We start from the raw sequence: 18384 nt of genomic DNA, 5'->3' as shown, positions 1-18384 counted from the left end.
ATTAAACACCATTCCTGGCTATCTGTTACTTTGCCAATTTCCTGTCCATGTTATCAATGTCTCTTTTATGCATATACTTCAACTTCGTTAATACACTTCCAGGTGACAACTTATCAAAATCCTCTGGAAGCCCATATAAACCAATTCAACTGCATTTGTCTCATCCATTCTGTTGCTTCATGAAAAAAAATCAATTAAATTATTTAAGTCTGACTTACTCTCAAACCAATTCATACCATTTGCCTTATTTAATCTATTTTCCTCCAGATGACTGTTAATGGTATCCTGGATCAATATTTCTAAAAGTGTTCCAACCTCCAAGGTTGAACTGTCTAGTTTATAGTTCAACAAACTACCTTTATCCACTCTTTTGAATAAACTAACATTTGATAAGCTGGCACCACTTCCATATCCAAAGAGTTTTGGAAGTGGTTGGTCTCCACGCCTGTAAGTTCCTCCACTACTTCTGTCAAAATCCGAGAAGACATCCCTTCTGGTCCTGGTGGCCTAACTTAAGTTCAGCTAATTTTTCTAAAACCGCCAAGTGGTAACATTTAATGCATCCAGCATCTCAGCTATCTCCGTCATCAATAGTACTTTGAAAGTACTCTTAAAAAAGAAGAAAAGAAATAGGAACAGGACTATGCCATCTGTAAACTCAAAATAATCTGCAGATGCTGTTGTCAAAGGAACACTCACAATGTGCTGGAGGAACTCAGCAGGTCAGTCAGCATCAGTTGAAAAGATTAGTCGACGTTTCGGGCCGAAACCCTTCGTTGGGGTAGGTGAGGCAACACTTCACTTGTGAATCTGTTGGGGTCATCTATTGCATCCAGTGCTCCCGGTGTGGCCTCCTCTACATCGGTGAAACCCAACGCAGATAGGGGGACCGCTTCGTCGAGCACCTCCACTCTGTCCACCACAACAGACAGGATCTCCCGGTAGCCACCCACTTCAACTCTGCTTCCCATTCCCAATCAGATATGTCAATATATGGCCTCCTCTACTGCCATGATGAGGCTAAACTCAGTTTGGAGGAGCAACATCTCATATACCGTCTAGGTAGTCTCCAGCCCCTTGGAATGAACATAGAATTCTCCAACTTCTGGTAATTCCCTCACCCTCCCTTCCTCTATCCCTATTTTACATCACCTCCCTCATAGTTCCGCCTCCTTCTACTACTGCACATTGTTCTCCTGCCAATCACCTCCCTGCTTCCCCTCCCCCACCCCTTGGTCTTTCAAATTACTGTTTTTTTCAACTACCAGCATTCTTCAAACCCTCCCCAAAGTTCTTCCTTCTGTCCTGACGAAGGGTTTCAGCCCGAAACGTCGACTAATCTTTTCAACTGATGCTGACTGACCTGCTGAGTTCCTCCAGTGCATTGTGAGTGTTACTATGCTATCTGGTCGATCGAGCCTGCTCCACTATTTAATAAGATGATGGCTGAACTGGCCATGGACTTAAGCTCTACCCACCTGCCTTTTTCCCATAACCCTAAATTTCCCTTCTATGCAAAATATCTATCTAAATGTGTCTTACATATATGTAATGGGGTAGCCTCTACTGATTCTCTGGTCAAAGGATACCACAGTTTCACTTCCTTCTGTGAAAGAAGGTTCTCCTCATTTCTTCTCCCGAATTCATAAATCTATTTCCTTAAATTGTGAGATATGTCCCCTAATTCTAATCTTACTTACCAGTGGAAACAACTTTTCTGTCTCTGTCTATCCCTTTCATAATTCCATATGATTCTACAAGATCCCCTCTCGTTCCTTTGAATTCCAGTGAGTGGTAATCTGAGGCAACTCAAATCTCTCCTCATAGGCCAACTCTTTCCCCAGAATCAACCCGGTGAAGCTCCAATGCACTGCCTCCAAAGCCAGTATATCTTCGCTCAAGTAAGGAGACCAGAACTGGTGAATTTTCCTGGTGGAAAAGATGCAGAGTATTTACTTAGTACCTTAACACCACTCTCCACTCTGCATGCATGTTCACTTTCTTTTCCTTAGTGACTACAATCTTCCATGCACTATCATTTTACTGCTTCTAACTCTGTGCAGCACTTCTAAATTTCCATTTACATTGGCAGCTAATATGCTCTCTTTGCTTCTTTATTTACATTTCATTCATTTGATTCTTTTGTAATCAACTTGGTTCTCACTGGAACTTACAACTCAAAATTTGAGACCTTTTCTTGCTTTTTTTAAAAAAAAATGTGCATCTCTTTCATTTGTCACAGAACTCTAGGTTTGTTTGTTATTCCATTGGCTTTTATGAAACCATGCTTCAAATCCCTAAAGATTTACCTGTCCACTTTCGGTTCCAATTTACCTGGGCCAGCCCCACTCTCAACCTTTTGAACTTAACCATCATCCACTTAATTAACTCTTATTTTGTAATGCATTTTCTCCCTTTTTCGCTAGTGATCATAGCATCTTATTATGCCGTGATCACTATTCCTTAAATGTTCCCCAACCTAGAGTTTGTGTTCTTGATCATTTCATTTCCCATAAAGAGGTCAAGAAATGTCTTCTTCCCTGCTGGACTTGAAAGTTATCCTGATTGTATTTGAGAAACTGGTCACCAATACTTCAATACTGTTATTAACTAAGGTTGCATTAGGCTAATCAATGTCTCTTGTAACAACTACCTGAGAGTTTTTGCATTTCTCTACACTTTGCCTGTATGTTTGCTCATCTATATCTCTCCCATTTGTTTGTGACCTCTAGACTACAACCAATAGAGTAGTGTTCCCACTAACGTTTGTTCTTAAACAAACAAATTCTATCTTTGACCTCTCTCTGTGGATGTAGGGTGTTTGATCAGTAAGTCTGCAGATGACACAAGGATTGGCAGAGTTGTTGATGCTGGGGGTAATCTTGGGCTGCAGGGTGATATTGGTGTGTTGATGAAATGGGCTGAGAAATTGCAGATGAAGTTTAATCCAAACTGATGTGAGCTGAGTAGTCTTGGAGTATCAGTGAGGTAGGACATACACCATGAGTGGCAGTATTGTGGAACAGCAGAATCTTTGTGTAGAAGGTCCTTGAAAGTGGCAGCAAATGTAGTTAATGTCGTTCTGGAGGCTCCTGGGATGCTAGCCATCATTAGTTGGGGCAGTGATTACCAAAGCAGGGAAGTTGTGTCCCAACTGTTGGTCAACCCTCAGCTAGGGTGCAGCACGCAGCTCAGCTCGGCTCACCACACCACAGGGACGATGTGGTAGCACTGGAGGGGTTGTAGAGGAGATTCGCCAGGATGTTACCTGGGATTGCACAGGGAGAGGCTGGGGTTGTTTTCTCTGGCGTGGAGAAGATTAGGAGAGGACATGATTAAGATATATAAATTATGAGGGTATAAATAAGGCAAATTACTGGAAACGCTTCCCCCTATTACAGGTGAATAAAAGTAGAGGACATAAATTCAAGTTAAGGAGTCAGAGACATCAAAGGGATTGGGGGAGGGTCTTTTTCACTCAGAGAGTGGTGAGTACCTGGAATGCTCTGCCTGAGAGAGTGGTGGAGACAGAGTTGCTGACAGTATTTCAAAACAGTTGAGAGGAGGACTTGTGTGACCTCGGCCAAGTGCTGGAAGACAGGAATAATACAGTTGGGTACCCACTGCTAAGCTTCGACGCGATGGGCTGAATGGCCTGTTCCCCTGCTGTTCTACTCTCTGGGTCATGGCCTTTGACTCTTCACCCTCTCGCTTCAAGCTACGCAGTAACATCTTTGGGCCCGGCACCACTGGAGGCAACCGACCCCTCTGGGAGCCCAGGAGCCATGGCTACGGCTTGTAACACAACACACCGCCAGGCGCGTTAGCCCACAGTCATCAGGGTTATCGCTGTACCGGGCTGAGCCAATGTGGGTAGCGGAGCAACTCAGTCAGATCAAACTGGCATGAAGGGCAGTATTAAATGGCACCGCCTGGCAGTGTTCGGATATCCCGTGCCAAGTAAAGAAACTCTATGAGATGAGAGGCTACCCATTTTTTTCAGCTAACAACTGACACCGACAGGCTGGAAATGGTAATGAAGTAACTCATGAGAAAATAGTGGAGTATTTTAGGATGATATCTAACTACTCCCTTTCAATTAAAGTGTGCAAATCCTTCGTGAACAACACGATGTTAATCTCTGTATTACCTATCACTTTGACCTGGCACACTGTTGGCAGTATTACAACAGTAAGGCAACTGTTAACTCTTCTCTTTCCACCTTCTGACTACTTCCACGATGTGTTGGTGGTGGGTCTGTATCAGACCTTTTGCACTGGCTGTGCAAAGCCTTCTCGCTAGCCCCCTTACCCCCTACACACACACACCTTGTTATTCTGGCGTCTTTCCCGTCCTGAAGAAGGGTCTCGGCTGGAACTGCCGACTGTTCATTTCCACAGCTGCTGCCCGACCCGCTGAGTTCCTCCAGCATTTTGAGTGTGAGTGTGAGTGTGAGAGAGTGTTGCTTTGGAGTTCCAGCAAATGCAGCTTTTCTCGCGTTTCGAGGGAACGTGAGGCTGGACAAACTTGAGTTGTTTTCTCTGGACTAAGCATCGGAGGCCGTGGGGAGATCTGACAGAGGTTTATCAGATTCCGAGAGGCGTGGATAGAGAGTTTCTGTTTCCCAGGGTTGAAATGTCGAATACCAGGGAGCTTGCATTGAAGGCGAGAGGGCGCGGGTTCAAAGGGGTTGTGAGGGGCAAGTTCTCTACTCAGAGAGTGGTGGGTACCTGGTATGGTAATAGAGGCAAGTGCATTAGAGGTTTGTGAGAGGCGTCCAGATTGGCACATGGATGCGAGGAAGATGGAGGGATATGGACATTGTGTAGGTAGGAGATTTGTTTTTTTTTGTTGTTGGTTCGGCACAACATTGTGGGCCGAATGGCCTATTTCTATGCTGTACTGTTCTATGTACGCAAACACGAGGAATTCTGCAGATGCTGGAAATTCAAGCAACACACATCAAAGTTGCTGGTGAACGCAGCAGGCCAGGCAGCATCTCTAGGAAGAGGTAAGGTCGACATTTCAGGCCGAGACCCTTCGTCAGGACTAACTGAAGGAAGAGTTAGTAAGAGATTTGAAAGTGCCCACTTTAAAATCTCTTACTAACTCTTCCTTCAGTTAGAGATGCTGCCTGGCCTGCTGCGTTCACCAGCAACTTTGATGTGTGTTTCTGTTCTCTGTACAATAATCAAAAGTCCTGCGCCGTGAGAAAGGGCGACTTTCAGCGGCGACATCTCAGGGACCTCGATGCGCGTTGTCACATTAGGCATGATAGTGAATTAACCGAGGGAGAATTCCTGCGTGCCTCTCCTTCCATCCCTAGACTTAAATGTTTTTGATCTTGACTGGTCCAATAATTGGATCAGCAGCGGTCTAGCTCAGGAATTTTAATGAGCTAGTTAGTAGCGCCTGGTGTTTGCTTGCAATCGGCAGTCTACTCTTTGGTGAAGATGGGTCCGGTGGCGAGTTTAGCGGCGCTCTTGGTGGCCACCGTGATGGGGCAGGAACAGACAGGTTGTTTGGATTCTAGTGCTTTGCATCTTCAAACTGCGGCGTGTTCTCTTCTCCAGCGTCACTTTCCTTTTTTTTTCAGATCTTCCGCCAGGTATCACTTACTCCTGCGGTAACTCCACCCTGACGGTGTTTGTAGAGACAGCTGTGCTAGCTGGCGCTCCTGCCTCGCTTCTGCGGCTGGGAACCTGCCCTCCCTCGGGCTTTAAATCTCCCTACGTTCTCTTCTTCAAGTACGGGCTCCAGGATTGCTGGGGAGGTCAACTGGTGGGTGTCACCCTTCCTGCTTTAGTCAAACTCCAACTTGCGTGCCTTTCCTGACTATTTCCCATTTTGTGTTTTTTTTTCCCCGATCAGGTATCGGATACGGAGATAATTTTCTGGAATTACCTGAAATTTGAAGAGAGCCCAGCCCTTGGGATGGACCGGCCACAACTCAACGTTCTCCTAGAATGTCGCTACCCAGTGTAAGGGCTCTGCACGACAGTGAGACTCCCACCTTGACCAAGAGCTCAAGTTTGTCTGTCAGTGGCTGATTTACAACTCAGTGAGATAGAGGCAACTTGTGATGGGGCAATTTGGTTAAAAATGGGAATATTTATCCTGTTTTACTCAAGCACAAGGGATTTTGCAGATGCTGGGAAATCTGGAGCGTCACTGGCAAAGTTGGAGGAATTAGGCAAGTCTGACAGTGTCTCTAAAGGGACATTTTGGGGCGAGGCTCGTCATCAATCCTGATGAAGGGTCTTGGCCTGACATGTTGCCGATTCATTCCCCTCCATAGATGCCGCCTCCAAGAGGGCAACAACCTTGTAGGGTTTGGAGGCTGCGGACCTCAATGACCCGGAGTGCAAAGTTGGCTGGAATCGGGGCTTTTTTCTTCGGATCTTGATAGGGTCACCCATGCCAAACAGATCAAAGGGTCGAGGCCAGACTAAAAGTGGTCCACTAGTCGTCCAGCTTCAGGGGTTCATCTCAGGGCTAACAACCCTGACTGGTGAAGCAAAGCTGTTAGCGGAACGGCAATGAAGAATCCTTCTACATCTGAGTGTGACGGTATTCCTGAGTCTCCACCCCCGGGTCTTGCGTGACTAACAGCAGTGAAAACCGAGAGGAAGCTACTGACATGAAGAAAGCCCTGACCACCACCAGAGTTGGAGGACCTTCATTGCTGCTCCATAATGGGCATTAAGTTTAGATGTTACCTGACTTGCTGAGTTCCAACAGCATTTTGTGTGTTATCCTGTTTTAACCAGATGATCCATGCGTTTGATGACTGCATTTGCTTAAGTTTGAAATAATATTGTGTTTAAATTTGCCAATGAAACTCCCTTTGCATTGAATTGATGAATCCTCTCTCCCTAGGAATGAGATAGCAATGCCTGAGACAACGGTTCCAGTTATTGGTGTACTATCTGGAGATGGCAAACTGATCTTTTCCATGAATATAATGACAGGTGAGCTTTGCTTTAGATGGTGACATCTCTTGTACCATGTACCTTGAAGTGGCAAGACTTCAATTCTACCTCTTGCACTTCTGTGCTTGGAGTACCTGCCCTGTTGGTATTGCATGGAGTCATCCTCGTGGTCTTTAGATGAGTTTGATGTACTGATCAAATATAAGTCTTTCAAATAGGCCTATGACTGTGAGGAAAATGGCAAGATATAGACATGGTGTAGGCAGAAGAGATTAGTTGGCTGTTTGATTACTAATTTAATTGGTTCTGCACGGCACTGTGGGCCAAAAGGTCTGCCCTATGTAAATTCCCGACCAAACTCAAAATCAATTTTAAAGTTTATGATTGGGTGACTTCCAACCCTTGTAGGTGTTCAGAAAGAGTAATTGCCTAAAATGCCTGCCCTAACAACCTAGATTGCAGTTAATTAGTCTGTTGTAAAACATTAGTAACGAGCAGCAATCCTCCACCCCCCCCCCCCCCAGACTCATGCACTTGAACCCCATGAGTCTGGGCTGGTTCCTTGATGTATCAAATTCTGAGACTGGTGTGAGGGAAGAGACAGTCGAAGCTGGGCCCCAACTGTAGATCAACATTTTGGGTTAAAGATAATTTCCTGGAACTAGGAGGGAAAACCAGTTTTCTGCTGCTGAAAATAGAGTGGGCAAAGATTTGATGTCACTAAAAAGGTGATGAGCAAATTGGTGGACATGTAGATAAACCCCTTGGTCCAGCGTACTGAATGAAATGGCAAAAGTTGTAATAGATGCATATGTGACAATTTACCTAAATTTACTCGGAACTTGTTATTTAAGTATATATGTCACCATATACAACCCTAAGATTCATTTTCTTGCAGGCATACTCAATAAGTCCATAATAGAATCAAAGAAAGACTGCACGAACTTGGGCGTTAAGCCAATGTCCAAAAGACGGCAAACTGCAAATTTAAAAAAAAAATTAAATAAGCAATAAATATTGAGAACATGAGGTGAAGAGTCCTTGAAAGTGAGTCCATAGGTTATGGGAACAGTTCAGTGATGGGGTGAGAGGTTATATCCTTTGGTCCAAGAGCCCACTGGTTGAGGGTAATAACTGTTCCTGAACCTGGTTATGAGAGCCCTGAGGCTCCTATACCTCCTTCCTGATGGCAGTAGCGAGAAGAGAGCAAGTCCTGGGTGGTGGGGGTCCTGATGATGGATGCTACTTTCCTGTGACGGCGTTTCATATAAAAGTGCTCAGTGGTAGAGAGGGCTTTACCTGTGATGGACTGGGTCGTATCCATTACATTTTGTACGGTTTTCCATTCAAGGGCATTGATGTTTCCATATCAGGCTGCAGTACAGCCAGTCAATAGGAGGATGAGAGGAGACATGATAGAGTTGTACAAGATAACAAGAGGAATAGATAGAGTGGATAGCCAGCGCCTCTTCCCCAGGGCACCACTGCTCAATACAAGGGGACACGGCTTTAAGGTAAGGGGTGGGAAGTTCAAGGGGGATATTAGAGGAAGGTTTTTTACTCGGAGAGTGGTTGGTGCGTGGAATGCACTGCCTGAGTCAGTGGTGGAGGCAGATACACTAGTGAAGTTTAAGAGACTACTGGACAGGTATATGGAGGAACTTAAGGTGGGGGTTTATATGGGAGGCAGGGTTTGAGGGTCGGCACAACATTGTGGGCCAAAGGGCCTGTACTGAGCTGTACTATTCTATGTTCTAATATACTCTCCACCACACATCTGTAAGAAATTGTCAAGGCTTTAGATGTCACGTTGGATCTTCGCAAACTCCTAAGCAAGTAGAGGTGTTGCCAAAATTACCAGGGCCTGGCAGATGGGAAGACAGTGAATGCGAGGCCACTTTTTTTTTTAAAAAGGGATACAGGCAAAAGGCAGTTAACTATAGGCCAGTTAGCTTAATGTCTGTAGTCGGGAGGCTATCATTTAGGAATGTACAGTGAGCCGCTTGGATAGTTGTTCCAGCATGCAGAAGCAGCATGGATTCATGAAGAACAGCTCCTCTTTGACAAACTTACTGGGGTCCTTTAGGATGTAACGAGTGCAACTGGTAGTGAAACAGGTGGATATTGTATACTGTACCTGGATTTCCAGAAGGTGTTTAAATGCCCCGTGAAAGATTTATCCACGAGGATGCATGAAGTTGGCTGCAGTTTATTCGCATGGAAGGAGGATTGGTTCACCAGTAGAAGGCAGAGCTGGAAGAAAAGGCCGTTTCTCTCATCGAGCAGAGTGCTGCTGGGCCCCCCAATGGGCACAATGTACGTGATTAGGAAGAGGGATCCAAGTGTAGCCCACTCAAGTTTGCTGAAGACATAACATTTAGTGGAAAAACAAATCGTGAGTTATTTCTGGAGATAGGGTAGATGGGTAAGGGTCTTGAAGATGGAAAGGAAAAACAGATGGTCAGGTTTTTTAAATGGAGAAAGATTGCAGTATGCTCTTGTGCAGAGGGACTTGGGGATTGCATGAAAGTTGGCTTGCAGATATCAAGAAGGCAAACAGAATGCTGACTTTCATTACCAGAGGGATTGAATTTAAGAGCATGGAGGCTGTGCCACAGCTGTACAGGGTACTGGTTGGCCACTACTGGATTCATGTGCAGTTCTGGACAGATCCGTTATGATCTTAACCAATGGTGGAGTGGGTTGGATGGTCTACTCCTGCCATCCCTGTCCTTGAGGGTGGGGACTAGGGGTACCCCTGGTTTGGTCCAGTCGAGTAGTGTCCTTTTCTGCACTGCCTTAGCAGTAGAGAGGCCATGACTGCATTCTTTACCCTTGTTTGGCTACTTTCCTCTCGCAGTTGCGCTATTTGTTGTCCCTGCAGCTAGAAAGCTGAGTGATGAACACTGAGGGGAATTGCTAATCTAAACAGTTGGGTCTGGCTTGGCTTCTTGCTGGAAATACTTGCCTTGTGTCCAATTTGATGTATTTTCATCTGCAGCAACTAGTTTGTCTGGCTGGAACCAACACTTTAGATTAAACTCTGACTGATACTTTTTTTGCCCCCTGTTGTAGGGATAACTTGCATATAGCCTTGTAGCAAAATCCTAATGATACAATATCTGCTGCAGATGACACGAAGCTGGGTGGCAGTGTTAGCTGTGAGGAGGATGCTAAGAGGATGCAGGGTGACTTGGATAGGTTGGGTGAGTGGGCAAATTCATGGCAGTTGCAATTTAATGTGGATAAATGTGAAGTTATCCACTTTGGTGGCAAAAACAGGAAAACAGATTATTATCTGAATGGTGGCCGATTAGGAAAAGGGGAGGTGCAACGAGACCTGGGTGTCATTATACACCAGCATTGAAAGTGGGCATGCAGGTATAGCAGGCGGTGAAAAAGGCGAATGGTATGCTGGCATTTACAGCGAGAGGATTCGAGTACAGGAGCAGGGAGGTACTACTGCAGTTGTACAAGGCCTTGGTGAGACCACACCTGGAGTATTGTGTGCAGTTTTGGTCCCCTAATCTGAGGAAAGACATCCTTGCCATAGAGGGAGTACAAAGAAGGTTCACCAGATTGATTCCTGGGATGGCAGGACTTTCATATGAAGAAAGACTGGATGAACTGGGCTTGTACTCATTGGAATTCAGAAGTTTGAGGGGGGGATCTGATTGAAACGTATAAAATCCTAAAGGGATTGGACAGGCTAGATGCAGGAAGATTGTTCCCGATGTTGGGGAAGTCCAGAACGAGGGGCCACAGTTTGAGGATAGAGGGGAAGCCTTTTAGGACCGAGATGAGGAAAAACTTCTTCACACAGAGAGTGGTGAATCTGTGGAATTCACTGCCACAGGAAACAGTTGAGGCCAGTTCATTGGCTATATTTAGGAGGGAGTTAGATATGGCCCTTGTGGCTACGGGGGTCAGGGGGTATGGAGGGAAGGCTGGGGCGGGGTTCTGAGTTGGATGATCAGCCATGATCATAATAAATGGTGGTGCAGGCTCGAAGGGCCGAATGGCCTACTCCTGCACCTATTTTCTATGTTTCTATGTTTCTAATATCTGCTGCAGATGACTGGGCTGCTGAACGGCCAGATTCTCTGTTCTTCCTGGGAGCTTCCATCAACCTACAAGCCTCGGTCCTTGCCACATATCACCAGGCCCTTCGCCTCTACGTGGATGAATGTATTGCCACACCAACGAGCTCATTGGGAAAGTCTCCAGAGAACTATAGCATCATAAACAATCATGGGTAAGAGTGAAAAGATAGAATTACTTGATTGGTTATTAAATTGACCGTGGCTTGCATACAAGACCACAAGCCATAGGAACAGAATTAGGCCATTTGGCCCATCGAGTCTGTTCCATCATTTCATGATGGCTGATCCATTTCCCTCTCAGCCCCAATCTCCTGCCTTCTCTCTGTGTCCCTCTGTGCCCTGACCAATCAAGAATCTATCAACTTCTGCCTTTTAAATATGCTCAATGTTTTTGGCCTCCAGAGCTGCTTGTGGCAAAGAATTCCACAGATGCACCACCCTTTGCCTAAAGAAATTCCTCATCCGTGTTCTAAATGCACGTCCCTCTATTCTGAGGCTGCCCTCTGGTCTTGGACTGCCCCACCATAGGAAACATTCTCTCCATATCCATTCTATTGAAGCTTTTCGACACTCGCTATGTTCCAGTGAGAACCCCCCCCCCCACGACCACCCCCCAATCTTCATTCCAGTGAGTAGAGGCCCAGAGCTATCAAATGCTGCTCATATAGTAAGCCTTTCAATCCTGGAATCATTTTTGTGAACCTCCTTTGAACTCTCTCCAATGTCAGCACGTCCTTTCTTGCCTAAGGGGCCCAAAACTCAGGTGAGGCCTCAACAGTGCTTTATAAAGCCTCAACATCGCATCCTTCTCGTTCTCTTCCGCAGCTGTCTAATTGATGGGAAAACTGGAAACTCCAAGTTCTTGCCCAGGAATGATGGGTCACTCCTTCAATTTGTTGTGCAGGCATTTAAATTCAACAGTCAAGAGGATGCTGATGTGAGTTGGAAAAGTTGTTCAAGTCTCAAGGGTGAAGAAACTCTTTATTAGTCAATATAACTGACAGTGTTTGAGTTTGTTCTGGCATTGTATCAGAAGGCATTAACATTGATTAAACAGATTCTGACCACTTTATGAATCTGAGCAAATATAGTATTTCAAATCATTATATACACAGTGCAAGAGTTAACATGAGTGGCACTGCATTTAATCTTCCAGATTTTCATTCACTGCAAAGCCTTGGTGTGGGATCCTAAGTGGGATGACCTGTTGCACAAAGCTTGCTTTTTTGACCAGCAAACAAAAAGGTGACTAAGATTTTCAATTTAGTAAACTCCAGCAGGAAAGCCTGCTTTGAGCTTGGTATCATGAAGTGAAGTTCCCCCTGCCAACCCACCTACAAAATCACCAAATTGTCTTCCTCAAGTTCGAATTATTAACATTTTAAGTTTGCTTTATTTTTTTTCTTAGTTGGCAGCTTTTGGATGCCCCATTACAAAGCTCCTTGTGTGACTGCTGTAACGCAGTCTGCCAGCCTATCCAATCCCGTCATAAACGAGCCAAAGGTAATATTCCCATTTCTGATGATGGTTTGGATAATGGCTTTCATGACATTACAATAATTTCTCCACTTTTTTTTAGAAGCAGAGACTAGTGTTGGTCACGTAATCAAAGTGGGTCCCTTGAAAGTAATCAGCAAGCAATCTAGATCCAAAACTTTGGGTAAGAAACATTTAAATCTTGTTTAATATTAAATTTAATTTCATTTTAACCTAGTAAGCATCTGGGTTCATGGAATCAATGATGCTACTGTAAGAGACTTCACAAAAGATCAAATTTTGGATAGATCCATTAAACAATTCTTGACTGACTTTTTTTTCTTTTGTAGAAAATCAAAGGGTTCTGCTTTTGGCTACACCATTGATAGCTTGTGTTTTGGGAATTGTGCTTCTATTCCTGTATAAATGGAAGATCAGGCATGTACAGCGTAGCTGCTGAAACAGCAAAGGCTGAGCTGCAGACAATCTTGATCCTAACTGTGTATTTAATGCTGGTGTCTGAATAAAGTCTCATTTTGCAGACTTGTGCATAGTTTCCAGTGTTGGCTGTGTTTAATCAATCTACCTTTAGATCAGTCAGTGAACTTTACACTATTTGAACGGAGCCTTGTTTCATTACAAACTTGAGGCCAAAGTGACCGTCTCGGCCCGAAACGTCGACTATACCTCTTCCTAGAGATGCTGCCTGGCCTGCTGCGTTCACCAGCAACTTTGATGTGTGTAGGCCAAAGTACTGAGTACTTTCATCTTGCAACTAATTGTTTAATATTGGATTAGTTTTAAATAAGCAGTTCTTATGACTATTAGCAAATATTTGCTGTAAGGCCTAGTTTGAACATAATTTGACTCTGATCATGGCTACCCCTGGGCCTTGACTCCTAGCTACAAACACCAGGCCACCGTCTTCTATGCTGGCACATCTCTTGCACTGCAGGAGATCTCCCTTCATGATCAACCTTAAACTTCCTTCTCTCTCTCAGATTTACAACCAGAACTGTGCCGAGAGGCCCGTTGTTTCTGTCTGCTTCTACCACCCACCCCAACTCCTCTCATTCCTTAACTCCACCCTCTCCCCCTTCTTCCCCACCCCTCCCACTGTCTCTTCTTTACTGTGGATATCCACTCTAAAGCTAAAACCATCTACTTGCTGCAGTGAAGATCTGACTTGCCCTACCAATTACTCTTTTGATTCCTTTCCTACAAATCAAAGATGACACTGGGCCCCAGCTACATCTTTCTTTGGCTACCGGGGATGGTCTTTGTCCCAAACCTGCAGTAAAACTCCAACTGTTAACCGGCCACAGGAGTGGTACTACTGCACAGAACTTGTCAATTGTATCACCAAAACTACTAATGTCCACACTGCTCTCAATTTTGCTTGGACCATTGCTGGCACTCTTGTCCTCCTCCTAATCTTCTGCCACCCTGAGCCAAATTTTGGTAGATGAACTATCAACTGACAGGAGCTATAAATCCAGTTATCTCTTTTTGCCACAAGGGATGACGTCCTTCCTTCTTGGTGTCTGTCTTGGCTCCATCTACTTTCAAGTTGAGACCTTCCATTCCATACATCTGAAATGTAGTTCTTTAATAACTATGGCTATTGGTCTACAGTGAATGTTGCAGCATTCCCCCACAAATTTTTTGCCTGGTTCTCATGCTGCTCATTTCAGATTTCCAGCATTTTTTGACTGATTTCTTTTATTCTTTGATTTGTTACAATTTGTTACTAGACTGGTAGACCTACCAGCTGATGGGTTGATTCTTCATTGTAAATTGTCCTGTGATTAGGCCAGGGATTAAATTGGGGGATTGCTGGGTGATTTAGCTCAAAGGACCTACTCTGCACTGTACCTGAAATAAATAAATTTCCTTTATATTTAGAATTTTCTGGAATTGTATCTCAGCACCATTCTGATAGTGAACCTTGGGGAAATGGGAGATTGCAGTTGGGGCATTTTGCAAGCAATGGTGGACTTTGCACAATGATGTCCTGGTTCTCAGCTGCCCATTAGACCTGGCATATTTTACAACATTCCCTCTAAGTCCCAGTCTCTAGAGAATTCTGCTTGTCAATTGTGGAGTTCCTGATTCAGTAGATTAGGCTTTTTAAAGGCTTTAAATGATTGATGGAGTTGATTAGATTTTTGAGCTAGTGTAGAATCAGTGGGCTGAATGGCCTCTGATAGCATTGGGAGATCTACAAAAGTTGCTTTCAAGTAATCTTGTCCCCTGGGCTGCTGGTCGGTATTAGTGTTTTAGTATACGAACAGAGCTTTCAGCTCACAATGTCTAAGCATGTTGATGCAAATTAATCCTATCTGCCTGTACATATTGTATATACCATCATTTTGTGGTTGTTCATGTGTACCTAAATGCTTCTTAAACATTACTATTGTGCCTGTTTCTCACGACAGCACCTACTACCATGTATACCCAAAAACAAACTTGCTTTGAATCTCCTATACCCGCTAGTATTTTGTATTTCCACCCTAGAGAGGGGGGGAACACTTATCGACCCTTATCTGCGCCTCGTGATTTTTGTATTGTCTATCAGGTCACCGCTTGGCTACTGATGCTCTCTAGAGAAAACAATCGCAGGTTGTCCAACTTCCTCATAGTTAAGCAACACATAAAAATTGCTGCTGAAAGCAATTTTTATTTGTTACTTGAAATTCCAGCATCTGCAGACTTCCTTGTGTTTGTGTTCCTCATAGTTAAAGCTCCCTAATCCAGGCTACACACTGGTGAACTTTTTCTGTGCCTTCCCTCCTACAAAGACCCCATGTCCCTTGTGTAAGGTCGTGATCAGAACTGTGCACAATACCCCAAATGTGGCCTAAGCCAAAGTTTTATATACAGCAGCAACATGACTTCCCATCTTTTATACTGATGTGTATGTGGTATGCCTTTTTTAAAACCACACTATTTGTGCTGCTACTTTCAGAGAGCTTACAAACTTGCATGCCAAGATCCCACTATGTATCACAGCTCCTAAGTGCTCTGCCATTTGCTGTACAGGTTCTGCAACACCTCACACACTTGTCTGGAATTAACTCCATCTGTAATTTCTCTGCCCACATTCCTAACTAGTCCTTTGACAGCCTTCCTCACCATCTATAAACTCTTCCAATTTTTGTGTCATTTACAGCTTTCTAATCAGCTTATCTATGTTTCTGTCCAAATCATTCATATCAAGGTTCAAATATGCCAACGTAGTCTGGTGTGCTTATATTTAGATGACTCATTTCTCTCATTGAAACGACGTTGAAATGACTTCAACATGGCAAATAGCAGCATAAAAGTAACCTGGGACAATGTTTAATTACTATTTTAAAAAAAAACAATTGCACGTCAACATGTTCCAATTGCATAGTGTCATTAAAAGACAGCTGTTAGTCTTGCGAGACCATGGATCTGCACCTGGAAAGTCTTCACTCTCCAGAGTGCAGGCCTGGGCAAGGTTGTATGGAAGACCAGCAGTTGCCCATGCTGAAGGTCTCCCCTCTCCATGATACCTATGTTGTGCAAGAGAAGGGCATTAGGACCCATACAGCTTGGTACCAGTGTTGTCGCAGAGCGATGCGTGATTAAGTGCCTTGCTCAAGGACACAACACATACCCTCGGCTGGGGCTCGAACTCACGACCTTCAGATAGCTAGTCCAATACCTTAACCACTTGGCCACGTGCCCGCATAGTGTCAATAATCTGTGAATGTGGTTTCATTGGCCCTCTGCCTGGTGTCAGCTCCAATATAACCTGTCAATTTTTCAGAATCCAACAATAAGTCAATCAATATCATCAGAACTTTCACCTTCCTCACCTCACCTAATGCCTGTTAAGAGTCGGCAAGTAAATATGCAACTGAGTGTTCAGTAATACAAAAAGCAACACAGCAATGGTGGGAATACTCTGCAGTCAGGCAGCATTTGTGAAGGAGCAAATCTGAGGTAACTTAGACTGATGTCCTTTCATCAACCGGAGAATTTGAGCTGCGTTCCAAATGCATTTCAAGCATTTACATTTTTGACTATCTGCAGTATTTTTTGCCGCAAGCTCAATTTAAACACAAGTGAAAATGTAGAACACACTTTCCTGACATTAGTTCAAATTGTTACAAGTTAATGCATTAGGTCCATGAAATTATTGAGATTTGCTGAGGCTTAAAAATTGAAATTGTAGGCATGTCATCATTCATCATCATGTGGCTTGTCATATGACATGAGGGATCAAGGTGTCCATGATCATGATTGTTCTTGCCAAGTTTTTCTACAGAACTGCTTTGCCATTGCTGCCTTCTGGGCAGTGTCTTCACAAGACGGGTGACCCCAGCCATTATCAATACCGTTCAGAGGTTGGCGTCAGTGGTCGCAGAACCAGGACTTGCAATATGCACTAGCTGCCCATACGACCGCTACCCTGATCGGCAGGGGGAATAAGCAGCCGCTACTCCTTGCCCAAGGGTGACCCGTAGGCTAGCGGAGGGAAGGAGCACCTTACACCTTTTATGGAGACATATCTTCACCCACCACCTAGATGGATTTCCATATTAGGTTGTACTATAACACTGCATCCTCAACAGGGTAACTGCAGCTTAAGCAATTCTTTCCTGCTAAACATTAAAAGATTCCTTCCCTCGAGCCACACTGCACTGGACAGGAAGGACAGGTTGCTTTTGTATGTATCATGCGAACATTTCAGTTTCTTATATCCCTTTTTTTTTGCAATTTACTACTTTCATCTGTTTTCATTGAAAAATTAGTTTACAGGAAGCTATTGTAACTTTTATAAATCTCCATTTAGATTATCTTTTTAATAGCTTTCTCAGGATCTGGTTAGTAGGGGTGATACCCACACCTAGTGCCTATCCTAATTCTCCTTGAAATGGTGGTAGTGAACACGTCCTGTTAAATAGGAGGCTTCTCTATTTGAATGTTGCAATAATGGCTCAAAGGAGTAGATTAATGAACCGTTTTAGAATTCAACAGCATAGGATGGATCTGGAGCCAAATATGGATCCGATGGGGCAAAAAGAGCAAATTTCCTCCCCTAGTGCTGATGGAATACTTTGGTAGATTTGTAGTCTTGGTAACTAAGCAGTAGTTGTTTACAAAATTCCAACTTATGAATCAAATATAAATTCCACCGTGCCGGAGTGGAATTCAAAGTTCTAGTTCAAAGAAAATTTACTACCAAAGTACTTATGTTCCCATATACAACCCTGAGATTCGTTTTCTTGTGGGGCACGCTCAGTTTCCCCAAGAGCCATAATAGATTCAATGAAAGACTGCGCCCTACAGGGCGGACAGACAACCAACATGCAGAAGACAACGAGCTGTGCGAATACAAAAGGAGAACAGAAATAATAAATAAATAAGCAATAAATAGAGAACATGAGATGAAGAGGCCTTGAAAGTGAGTCCATAGGTTGTGGGAACTGTTCGGTGATGGGGCGAGTGAAGTTTGCCCCTCTGGTTCGAGAGCCTGATGGTTGAGGGGTAATAACTGTTCCTGAACCTGGTGGTGTGGGTCCTGAGGCTCCTGTATTTTCTTTCTGATGGCAGCAGCGAGAAGAGAGCATGGCTTGAGTGGTGGGAGTCCCTGATGTTGGATGCTGCTTTCCTGTGACAGTGCTCCATGTAGATGTGCTCAATGGTGGGGAGGGCTTTACCCGTGATGGACTGGGCCTTTTCTATTACTTTTTGTAGGACTTCCCGTTCAAAGGCATTCGTGTTTCCACACCAAGCTGAGAAGCAACCAGATAATATACTCTCCACCAAACGTCTAAAGAAGTTTGTCGAAGTTGTAGATGTCATGCCAAAATTTTTGCAAACTTCTAAGGGATTAGAGG

At 44.2% G+C, this 18384-nt stretch overlaps 1 protein-coding gene across 2 annotated transcripts; it reads left to right on the top strand.

Moving 5' to 3' along the window:
- The first annotated feature begins 5380 nt into the window (after positions 1–5380).
- Positions 5381–13400, top strand: LOC134338479 (zona pellucida sperm-binding protein 3-like). Of its 2 annotated transcripts, XM_063034318.1 has the most exons (10): positions 5381–5517; positions 5597–5781; positions 5872–5981; positions 6880–6971; positions 11007–11187; positions 11861–11972; positions 12192–12280; positions 12444–12538; positions 12615–12695; positions 12862–13400. In XM_063034318.1, exons 1-10 carry the CDS (start codon positions 5454–5456, stop codon positions 12969–12971), a joined length of 1119 nt encoding a protein of 372 aa, XP_062890388.1. In that variant the 5' UTR covers positions 5381–5453; the 3' UTR covers positions 12972–13400. The 2 variants fall into 2 exon arrangements, 1 of the variants encoding a protein (XP_062890388.1); XR_010016231.1 differs by lacking the exon at positions 11861–11972 and having other exon boundaries at positions 12862–12999.
- Positions 13401–18384: the final 4984 nt, after the last annotated feature.

Source organism: Mobula hypostoma, chromosome 27 (assembly GCF_963921235.1).
Source record: "Mobula hypostoma chromosome 27, sMobHyp1.1, whole genome shotgun sequence".
NCBI lineage: Eukaryota > Metazoa > Chordata > Chondrichthyes > Myliobatiformes > Myliobatidae > Mobula > Mobula hypostoma.
This window is presented reverse-complemented; position numbering and strand designations above follow the sequence as displayed.

Bases quoted from the DNA above. Each gene is read 5' to 3' on its own strand.
- LOC134338479 (XM_063034318.1), top strand. From the start codon at position 5,454: ATGGGTCCGGTGGCGAGTTTAGCGGCGCTCTTGGTGGCCACCGTGATG. The intron at 5,782-5,871 runs GTGGGTGTCACC...TTCCCCGATCAG, and splicing joins ATTGCTGGGGAGGTCAACTG to GTATCGGATACGGAGATAAT. The intron at 5,982-6,879 runs GTAAGGGCTCTG...CTCTCTCCCTAG, and splicing joins CTAGAATGTCGCTACCCAGT to GAATGAGATAGCAATGCCTG.